This window comes from Semicossyphus pulcher, unplaced genomic scaffold (assembly GCF_022749685.1).
Source record: "Semicossyphus pulcher isolate SPU_LCO1_2020_fin unplaced genomic scaffold, fSemPul1.0.p SCAF_19, whole genome shotgun sequence".
NCBI classification, from domain to species: Eukaryota; Metazoa; Chordata; class Actinopteri; order Labriformes; family Labridae; genus Semicossyphus; species Semicossyphus pulcher.
The window spans coordinates 11,267,866-11,279,390 of NW_027211692.1; the positions used below are offsets into that span (position 1 = coordinate 11,267,866).

The 11,525-nt window shown below is 45.3% G+C and overlaps 1 protein-coding gene across 1 annotated transcript; it reads left to right on the forward strand.

Moving 5' to 3' along the window:
* Positions 1-273: 273 nt before the first annotated feature.
* On the forward strand, positions 274-10,945 carry LOC138597342 (probable G-protein coupled receptor 149). The gene is made up of 5 exons (XM_069668932.1): positions 274-1,242; positions 2,207-2,387; positions 2,497-3,002; positions 7,629-7,772; positions 9,284-10,945. Exons 1-5 carry the CDS (start codon positions 274-276, stop codon positions 9,800-9,802), a joined length of 2,319 nt encoding a protein of 772 aa, XP_069525033.1. The 3' UTR covers positions 9,803-10,945.
* Positions 10,946-11,525: the final 580 nt, after the last annotated feature.

An 11,525-nucleotide genomic window follows, 5' to 3' on the forward strand; every position in this document is an offset into this window, starting at 1 on the left:
AGCGCGTAAATCGGCAGCTGGAACCGAGAGGTGCCCTGATTGCGCGGTTTGAACAGTGGACCAGCACGGCACCACATCCAAGGAGCTGGGACGCTTCGGTTACGCGTGCGTTTTCTTTTGGATCGGGGGAAGGATGTGGCTCCAATAATCTGTACATTTTAACGATGTGGCGCTTGTTCCTGACATCTTTCAGCACGGAAAACTTTGCAGGCTAATGACACAGGTTTGACCATTAAAAAAAGTGCCCAAAGAGACGGAGGTAATTCATTGACGATGTCCACGACGCACCTCAGCTCCCCGGCGCCCAACCACAGCTACCCTTCCACGGCCACCTACGAGAAGACAGACCCCGCGGGGGTGGAGAGGCAAATTCGCCTTCTGCTTTTCGGCTTGTGCGTAACCATCGCAGCTGCTACTTTCATTGGAGGAGTGTATTCGCTGCTCTCTCTCCTCCGGATGAGGAGGAAAACCTCCCTGTGTCTCATCGTGGCTTCCATGTCCGTGGACGACCTCCTCAGTGTGGTCCCACTCTCCTTATTCACGCTCCTACAGTGGGAGACAGATGGGAGTGGAAGGTCGGGCAGTCTGTGCACTTTGTCGGGACTTCTGTACGTGTTTCAAGGTGCTTCAAGCAATATGAAGGCTTGCCTGATAGCAGCCTACACTTTTTATGTCACAAAGAGATTCGGAGTGCTTCAGTCTGTGCGCCGGCCCCTGAGAGTGATGTGGGCCATCGGCGGTGTGTGGGCGGTCAGCCTGACCGTCAGTGTGTTACCTTTGTGCGGATGGGGCAGCTTTACGCCGGCCTCTCTCGGGTGTTTCCCGGAGAACGACAGTTTCTACATCCTGCTGCTTTTCTCTTTATACTCTCTGTGTTTCTGCGGCTTGTTATTCTTCTTCATCCCCCTCACCTACCAGCTGCTGTGCTCCAGAGAGCCACAGAGGACTCTGCTGTACCCCAGCTATCTGGACATGGCGAGGGGTCTGAGCGGCTCCGCTCCCCTCTGTGATCTCCAGTCGTTTTCCAGGGACAGCCTGAACAAAAGTTTCGGTGCGTACAACGAGCTGAGCCCGAGTTCATGCGGGACACATCTCAGAGAGAGAGAGGACAGTGGGCTGTCCCCGGTGTCTGTCAACGGGCAGAGGAGAGCTGCCGTGGAGGACACGCCGGTGGTGTTTGCACAAAAGCGCTTCTCCATGATCCTGGCGGTGGTCCGAATTATTTTGTGGATGCCAATAATGGTGAGCAGCGTGATAAACGTTGGGTAGTAGTTGAAGCCAAGCTGAAAAGATAATTCATTAATGCCCTGCCATTAAAAAAAACACCCCTGCCAAATATATTTCCACTAATAGGCTTCAAATGATGACCCCTTCTCTGACCTTTGGAGTTGTGTACAGTGTAGTTGTAGTGTAGTTGGAATAATTTGCCCTGAGAGATGTTGCTAGAAAGTTCATAAAAGTAGCCTACAATCCAAAAAAGTGGACCTGTCCCATTAAACTGGAGTAACCTCTCACCTGTTTACAGTGTAGGACCTATTTTCAAATAGAAAGAGGAAGTGCCTCCTCTTACCGGGTCAACAAAGATGTCAGACAGCCCAAAATGAGTGCCATTATAGTGCCATATATCTCAAACCACCATGTGATTGTGTACTAAAGTAACAGAATGTGGGATCTTATGTCTGAATAGAAGAATCCTTTTAAAATTCTCTCCTGTGATGATATCCCTCCTTTTTTTGAGACCCATGAAGAGAGCCAAAATGTCCCTTGAGGCAACTTCGGGAAACACTGCAGTAGTTTAAAGGATGCATTCATTATTAATTTATAATCTGGTAGCTTTAATATGAAACCCTTTAGATATAAACATTTATATTTTAAATCAAGATACTGAAGAGCTCATATTGTGAACAATGCTAAACCTGTTGCTGGACATTAAAATTATTTTCTAATAAGCGCTCAAATACATACATTTATTTTCAATATTGTACACCTGTGCACCTTTGAACACTGCATCTCTTATCATGTTGCAATTTACTCAACTGCATTGATATAGTATAAAGGAATAACATCACAAAAGCCCAGTATAGGTGAACGCTCTTTGTATTTTCTCTCCATTCATACGTCTCCCTCCCTCCCCCCGCGCTCCCTCATGCATATTGAATCGCTGACTCCTAGGGTGAATTAATTTCCCCTTCCTCTTCATTCACAGACTTTGGTGCTGGTCCGCCACACTCTGAATGTACGCAGCTCCTCCCTGGAGACCCTCAGCTTCTTCCTCACTCTGCTTGCCCCCGCGGTCACTCCGTTGTTCGTGCTATCTGAGCGCTGGATCCACATGCCGTGCGGCTGCTTCATTAACTGCAACCGGGATCCGAAGCAGGAACCCTCAGGTAAAGCATGGCGTGGTAACATTTACCAACAATGAACCCACTTTTCCCAATGTGATATAGGAGGATCTGTGCAATACACAATGATGTGAAAGTTTTCCTTTGTCCACAGAGATGAAAAGAAGATTTGAGTTCAACCTCTCCTTCCAACAAGGCTATGGAGTGTACAAACTGTCACATGCCACCATGTCTAATAACAGTCCCCACCTTGAGAAGCCTGCCTATCACAGCCTCTTTAACTGTGACTTCCCTAATCCCTGCCTTGATGCACTGGAAGGTGGCGGCCTCTCAAGCCTGGGCCCCAATTTCGATTTCAGCACCCCCTGCCCTGTGGACAGCTCCTCTCACGCAGACCTGCTGCTGGAAGCAGTCGCCGGCGGAGGAGAGGCTCTGGCTGATTGTCCCTCACTCCCTCATGAGAGCCACGGAGATGATGACGATGACGACGGAGGCTTCCGCTGTGTCCCTTCTCTGTCTTCTCATCAGGATCACAATCTCACAGACGCGTCGTCCGTGTTCGAGGGGGCCGAGAGGAGGCTGTCGCACGAGGAGTGTCGGAAAATTGAGCTGACAGACTGGGAGTGGTGCAGGAGTAAATCAGAGAGAACACCCAGACAGGTATACTGTCCACACAGAGAAGTTAGCCTGCTGTTGAACCATCAAATTAAGCCATTTGTATATGTCAGACTGAGGTTTATGGTTGGGATTAATTAGTTTTCCACACTCAGACTCAGATTATTTTCCTAATCTAGTCAAACAACTGCTGCATTTGCAGGCGACATATGGCGATGTTCTCTGGAGACGATCGTTTAGGAGTGATTACAGTCTCAGTGCTGTAAAACAGAGGGCTGTTTAATCTCCCTTTCTGTGTTTACATTTAGCTTAAAAGGAAATGAAATGCTGTGTTATTGCAGTGCACCTGTGCAGGCGCACGGAGACACATGCTTCCTTTACATAGCCAGGTTTGAAAGTAGTGTACACATTTTGTCTGATTTCCTGTCAGGCTTTCTGTTTGTTTGCTCTGTGTGTGTGTGTGTGTGTGTGTGTGTGTGTGCATCTGTGAGTGTGCTTATTTTAAAATCCAGCTGACAGACTCGGAGCTGTGCATGTGATTTAGATAAAGTGGTTAAACTGCCTTCTACACTAGCCTCTCTTCTTCTTCTTCCCTCTCCTCTCCTCTTTCTGCACTGCCTTCATCGGTGCTAAGCTTCAAATGGATCCTGAATAATAGAGCAATTGATCAAGAGTCTATCAGCAGCATACCATTTAAGGAAGAAATGCCATGCTGTCTTTGAAAACCAAATATTTATTCATCGCCGCTCATCAAACCCTGTAAAATCAGAGCAGCCTCTCAAGGCTCGGCTCTTTTAATCGATTTTACCTTGCAGTTCGGTGGGTTTTTAAGGCGTAAGTGTTTACAGTCTCACGATCTGTATTAAGGAGACTTTGTCCACTGAAGGTAAGCTCGTGAATGTTGCACTCTCCTGTGCATGAGTCAAAGAGCACCGAATGTAAACAATGCAGCTCAAGACGGTTAACTCCAGGCTCACCGACCTCTGTCCGCTAATCCGTTTGTAATCCATTTCTTTCTTTTCTTGTTGACGTCCTGTTCTCGTGTAATACCAGAAGCTTAATGCTGCATGTTTTGGTGGACCCAGTTGGTAGACAAAAGGCCTAATAATTAATGCATTTTTTATCTTAGAGATAAAAAAAAAAAAATAGATGAAAAAACAGCCTGATTCTGTTCCAGGAAAACAGCACAGCCATCGAAACTGGCAGAATAGTAGATGCTCATTTTGGAGACATAACACACAAAACTAACAGACATGGACATGCCTGGAAACAAGCATTAATACATGTGCATCCAAACACAAATGCTTCCTCTCTGTCTGTCTTCCTCTGTGTCTCAGCTCCACTCATAAGTCTGAAATGTTTGGTATGAAAATCACCAGAGGGTGGAAAATCCACGAAGCATGCATCTCCAGCTCAGCTTTGGCACTCACTTTGCATCATGTATCAGTCTCAGATGTTCACTGCTAGCTTGTGTATTTGTGTGTTCAAGTGTGTGTTTGTCCTACTTCTCTGCTTCTTAATAGCAAACTGTGTATATTACGCTCTATTGGATCTTATACATTGATTGGGGTCAATATATACAAGCACTAATACAGCCCGACCAGCATCTTTCCCCTTCACAAACACACACATACAGATACTGTGAATATACACAAAGCCACGACACAACAGATGAAAGCCAGACTTAAAGAGTTTGTGATTGATAGAATTTCCTGGCTGTGTTTTGTTCCTCGTTAGCAGGCTAGATGTCATTACCCAGCTCCTGTCCTCCTTACTGTCAGCCCCTCTGGCCTTCAGCGTCCGCAGGGAGAGGTGGAATTAGAGCTTAAAGACATCTTTACCCCTTCTGTGACTTTATGCTCTCTATTAGCAAGAACAGAGCTGGGGGCGCGTTCACAAGTCCCCCTCCAAGAGAGGAAATGGAGACCCTAATGTGCATTCAGATGTAGGAAACTAAAAACCTGTTTGTCCCTATATAAACTGTGAGTACATTTTGTCCATAAGCCTGCAAGGAAGGGAATGGAAATAATATTGATTTTGAATGGATGAATAAAAAGATTATGATGGCATGAATAAAAGATTCCTGTAGCTTATATAAACTAGACAGCATATTTTAGTACGCTAACATACTCACATTTGCGTGTACTGTTAGCATGCTAGGTTAGCTAATTAGCAAGAGGCACAAAGGACAGGCTAAAGGGAATGTCAATAGTGTCGCAGGTATTTGATCCCTTAAAAGTGTGTCATCAAAGTTATAGCAACTCATTCCAGAGGGGGGGGAAAGGATTGCATTTACCCACAGACATTTTAATGTTAATCGCCGATGTCAACCTCATAGCAGAGTCGGAATATTACCAGTCTAATTTAAAAATTACAGTCAGTGAAAATCTTTCAAATTGCTTCCAGAAATGAAAAATCCAGGGATAAAAAGTCTAATCCTCTGAGCATCATTAAAACCCATTTCCAAAGTTCATGGCAATCCATTCAATAGTTAAAGGAGCTATATGTAATATATTTACTGGAGTGTACCATAAAATGACCGTGATATGTCATCAGAGATTAAGGAAACATGCTAAGGTGAAATACCAGGTCCTGGCTTCTCTGACCACGATGCTGCAGCCAGTATGTTCTCCTCCTGACATTTCCATTCCGGTGCGGAACCTCTGTGTGTGTGTGTGTGTGTGTGTGTTTTGGCCTTCGTGATCCCGCCCGTTACTTGTCATTGTCAAAGCGCACGTCTTGCGCTCGAGTAGGTTCAGTGTCCTCAACCTGGCAACCTGTGTGAGCTTCGTGTTGTACTGGAAGCGTAGCTCTGTTTGGGAATAGCTGAGTGCGTGAGTGTGGGTGGTAGAGCAAGTGAGTGAGAGAGACAGGAAGTGAGTGTGCGCATGAGTTGTGAGAGTGAACGGGGATCCGAGCAGAGTGTTATAAAAATAACAGAACGACTGTGCAGTAAGGCTGTGTGTGTAATAAAGCCACGTACTCCTCAGGACTGAAGCCGCGCTCCCGTGTCTTGCTTCCTGCTCGCTGCTGTGTGTGTAAAGTGCCGGGAGTTAGCCCCGAAGCTAGCGGCAGCTTCGGCCCTCGGGCAGACCATATACAGTCATTGGGGCGGACCGATAAGTCTCCCCTGCTGAAGCAGGAAAGGCTAGCATTCGAATCTGGGGAGGAGGGGGCGGGGGGAAACAACGCTCTCCAATATTTTGAATTTGGACTGCAGTACCCTTTTTAGACGCTAGCTGTCAGTGTTACATATTGATCCTTTAACAAGACATTTTAAAATAAAACAAACATTCTACTGTGATAGAAGAGGAAAAAGTCAGGGGAGATTTCAACCACATGAAAGTTTCATGGCATCCATGTAAAAGTTGTTTAGATATTGTTGCCTGGTAGTCAACATAGCCATCTTTCGTCATGCCCCTGAGGATATACGTTAAAGGCACTACAAAACTGGCATGGTAGCATCAGTTACAAGCAGGATTTTATACATTAAAATAATTATAATTATAATAATAATAATAATAATTATAATTAATTATATTATTACGTCATCTATTACCGCTTATCCTGTTCAGGGCCGCGGGGGGCTGGAGCACTGGACTGATCGGCAGTCAATCACGGCGCTGACACACAGAGACAGACAACCTTTCACGCTCACACTTACGGACAATTTTAGAATCACCATTTAACCTAACGAGCACGTGTTTGGACTGTGGGTGGAAGAGGGAGTTCCCGGAGAGAACCCACACATGCACGGGGAGAGCATGCAAACCCCACATAGAAAGGCCTCCTGCATCCGAACCGGGATTCGAACCAGGAACCTTCTAGCTGTGAGGCGGCAGCACTAACCACTGCACCCACCGTGCAGCCGAAATAATGAAAAGAATTTCAAAATAATAAGTCATGTGAATGTAGAACACACACACACACACACACCCATCAATGCCCATCACTCCCCACATCCGATCATTATTTAAATATCTTGACGTGTCTCCAGCTTCATCAGCGTCTCTTTCACTCGTTCTGTGTCTCTTTTCATTCAGAGAAAGTGAGAGAGTCAGGGAGGACGAGAGACTGACATCTTCTTTGTCTCTATTGTGCCTCATTGTCACAATCAGATCATTACACTGAACGGATCTAAATAATTTAGAGGGCTTAATGCGACCTGCCGCTGTTTCCTCACCACGGGATGCTCCTCCTTTCCCCCCTGACAGCCTTTTCTTAAACACATCATGCTAACAGAGGCTGCGCTGTATCGCCAATATATCTCTGGGAAAATTAAAAATATCAGTTAATAGAAAAATTCAGATAACTAAATAGTTCATCGATCATGCTTTATCTTTTAGCTGTGAAACTGAAAGGTTTATAGCTGCTGTATACATGGAGCTCTAACATCTCATTTAAGCAGCAGCGTGCTGTTAACAGGGCTCCTACATGTAAGCCTCATTAACTCTTGGGACAGAAATGGTTGGTCAACACATTTATCTCCCTGCCCGTGACATCATGGACACAATCTAAGCTCAATTAGTTCGAACGAAGGGAGTGAATGCTAAAGAACCTTGTAGGCTTTGTCCTTCTTGTCAATAACATGGTGAGCAGCGAAGATGGGATTAAGCAATACGATGAGTGTATTCAAGTAATAGGACTTTTTTTTTGCCCTTTCTTATTCAGAGGTCATCAGGTGGTCTGTCGATCCCCCTGTGCGCTTTTCAAGGCACCGTATCCCTCCAAGCGCCGACAGGGAAGACCCTCTCTCTCTCCACCTACGAGGTCAGCAGCGACGGACTCAAAATCTCCCCCAACAATGCCAAGAAGGTAAAAGCCCTCAGGGAAGTGTCTTGAAAAATATGTCTGCTTAAATTATGGTTCATTTTGAGCGATTTATCAAAGGTGTTTGACTTTTAGGGAAGTATGCTTTGTCTTTCCTGCTGAGAGTTACATGAGAAGATAAATATGACTCTAAGTTTGTCCTTTGAACATCAAGAGCCGGGAGACAGCTAGCAAGACTGAAACAGACTGGAGGAAGGAGGGAACAGCTGTGCACAAACACTTACAAGTTTGAGTAGAGAACAGTTTACCTGTGGATTAAAGAAATGAGATACAACATGGTTATGATAGGTATAGAAGGTTCCAGTCTTTATGCTAAGCGTATTACCTCCTGGCTAGCTTCATACACATATATGAGAGTAATATATCTTCTCCTCTAACAATGGTAAAAATAAAATACATGTACTTTTTTTTCATATGTCAAATTACAACATTCAGCTATCATAACTAGTCAGATGTGTTTTTAGCTGGCAGTGCCCACGACCTCAATTTCAGAGCGCTTGTCACCCGCGCTTACTGCTGCTAGCTTACTGTTGCTAGCTTACCGTTGCTAGCTTACTGTTCCTAGCTTACAAACTTGTCTGGCGGCACTTCCTCTTCCCTTGGTAGTAACCATTAAATCTGTTTTAAAATGTTCTGCATGCTAATTATTTGCCTTTATTCAAGGATATTTTACAAAGAAATCATACAAACTATGTAAAGGAATCTTGTCCTAGCATTAGCATTAGCACTAGACCTGGAAATTGTACCCTTGAAAAAACGAAAGGATTAGCTTCTCCAATGTTGTTGACAAAGTTGAAATCGGAATACCCACCCCTTTTTTTTGTGCGTAGGACACTTAGCGAACTGCACTGATTTTGTATCGAAAATAGGCGTTTCTAGTGCAAAAAACGCCGTTACTGTCAAAGACTACAATAAACTCACAGCTCGTTTACACCTTGCGGAATCACGAGGGAACTACATTATCGATGGTGAACTACATTATCATGCAGGAATTGCAAAATCACGCGATAATATCAACGTTAAAACAGACAACAGTTCAGTTTGCACCTCCGAGATAAACTTCTCGTCGTCAGAATAACCTCTCCCTCTGAGCGATTGATTGACTCCTGGCTTCGAGCCACCGGTTACGACACAATGTTGATACGGTGACAGGATATAAAAACAGGAGTCTGACCATGCTGTTTTATTTTGAAATGACCGGATGCTCTATGCTGTTCTCGTGTCTGACTTCCTGTTTGGAGCGATCTGCTCTGTTCAGCTTGATGCGTGCTTGAAGCGGCCTCCGTCAAAAATAGACTCGCCGCGTATTTTTTGTGGAGCACAGCGGAGAGATGCTTCTGGGGCGTGTCGGAGACGGAATGCGGCGCATGCTTTGGAGCATTGACTAGAGTGGTTGCGACCAACTCTGGAGGTCACCGCAGACACTTTTATTAATTTTTCTTAGGAATCTAGAGATTTATGGCAGTTAGGTTGAACAATCTCTCTCTGCTTCAAAGGTGGAGGTGTATCGCTCCAAATCCGTTGGCCACGAGCCCAGTGCAGACGACCCAGGATCAGGAGGCCAGGCTGGAGACGTGAACATCAACAGCATGGGGATGGGCATGGGCATGGAGATCGAATTGGGGATGGGGATAGGAGCTGGCGTGGGCGACACCAACGTCAAAATCCACCTTGAGGTTCTGGAGATCTGCGACAACGAGGAGGCCATGGACAGCGTCTCCATCATCTCCAACATCAGCCAGTCCTCAACCCACGCCCGCTCCCCATCGCTGCGCTACTCACGGAGAGAGAACCGCTTCGTCTCCTGCGACCTGGGCGAGACCGCTTCCTACTCTCTGCTCATCCCGGGCAGCGGCAACCCAGAGGCAGAGACCATCAATATCACTATACCTGACACGGTGGAGGCTCACCGGCAGAACAGCCGACGGCAGACGCAGGAGGGCTCGGGGTATCAGGAGGAGATTCAGTTGCTCAATGAGGCCTACAGGAAGCAAGCCGGGGACAGGGAAGAGTGATGCAGGATATTAGGGAGATATCTCTCTCTTAGGAGGGGGCTGAAAGATCGCTCCTGACAGCAGAGGATAAAAGACACATTTCCTAATCATTCCACATTTACTTCTTTCTGATCACCGCTTTAATAGAACTGACAGGTGACCCAAATAGAGACTTAGCTCCAGACTGTTTTAATAGTCTGTTTGCCTACTTTTACTTCCCTTTTTGGATAGCACATCTGAATGTAGATTACATAGAGATAGATAATGCTGTAAAGGAAGTAACTGGGAAAAAACGAGAGAGACAGAGCCAAAGAAGAGGATCGCAGGAGAGAGGAGCCGTATTCGAGCAGAGCATCTGTATTCCTTGCAAGACTTTGGCCATATGGCAGCCTGTCGTCATAAAAGAGACACCGAAAGACAGAAACTCACTTAGGCGTGGAAAAGGAGGGGCAGAGGTCTGATCACATGTCTGCTGTCGGACTACGTCACCAGTGACTCTGCCGTGAGGGGAGGGGTCACCTGACCCATGAGTCTGACTCATCCTAGTGTGTGTTTTTGTGCATTTGTGCGTGAGTAGAAGCCTTGCCCATACGGATGAGGGTGTACGGATGAGAATAATGTTTTTTTGATGTCGGCTACCAAAATTGATTGAGTTAATTCTGCATCCGTCACGTTTTACTAAATTTATCGTGAAAGGCGACTATCTGTGCTGACAAAGGGACAGGCGAGCATTTGAGGGAGAGGGCGCTTGATTATTAAAGAGGACTTCCAGGGGATGCTTCTGCAGAGCAGTGCAATTTAAAAGAGTGACATTGTGCATATTTTACTACAGTATAGGCAGCATTATGAATGTACATTCCAGATCCACTTTGAGGTATGATGTCTCTGCCTGCTCAGCTCACTGCCCATTCAATCAGCGAGCCACAGGGGCCTCTCACTTTCTATCATCCACGTGCATAAATTCAGAAGTGGAATCTAATCCGCTTCTTCTTGTATTGTGTATTTCAGTGCTGCTTTTGAATGGGAACTAATCAGAAGCATATAAATATTTATCGTTTTTCACAGTAGAGCCATTCCTTTCTTGTACACGTGTGAGTATCAAATGCAGTAACATCGTAAAATCAGTATTTCAGAGTGACTTCAGAATATATTTATTTAAACTTGTTTCAAGTGTCTTTTCTGTGCCATCTGTTTGGTTGCTCGATCTTTAACACAACATCTGCACTTCATTTGCAGCCTTATGAATTGTACTTCAGCGAGCCCACTTCATCAGCTGCATCGCGCTCCATCCCCCTGGAAGAATGTTGTCATTAAAGATTCATGCCGGGAAAATTGCCTCCAACAAGATTGCAATGCTTTTTCTATTTCAAGTGCTGCTGGGCAAAAATGTAAAAGAAAATAACATACATGCGTGTGAATCACTGTGAATGTAACGCTAATGTCAGCCGTTTCAGCCTCTAATGGTTCTCAGCTGAGCTTCGTCTCTGCGGGCGAACAGAGTGGAAGTAATCCGATCTTCTGCTCCTTCTCACTTTTAAACCGAAGCTTCTGGTGGAGCGTTTTTCATAAAGCATTGTGATCAATAAACTGTTATTTGCTGCTCGGTTTGAGAGACATTGGGAAGTGTTTGCACACTGACGCAGTCAAATCAACCATCTGGGCTGATTTGGTGACACAAAAACGGCTCTAATGTGGTTCCCCATTACTGAATAAAAGCAAATAAAGCACAAAAATTAACTACTTA

Bases quoted from the DNA above. Each gene is read 5' to 3' on its own strand.
- LOC138597342 (XM_069668932.1), top strand. From the start codon at position 274: ATGTCCACGACGCACCTCAGCTCCCCGGCGCCCAACCACAGCTACCCT. The intron at 1,243-2,206 runs GTGAGCAGCGTG...CTTCATTCACAG, and splicing joins TTTTGTGGATGCCAATAATG to ACTTTGGTGCTGGTCCGCCA. The intron at 2,388-2,496 runs GTAAAGCATGGC...CTTTGTCCACAG, and splicing joins TCCGAAGCAGGAACCCTCAG to AGATGAAAAGAAGATTTGAG.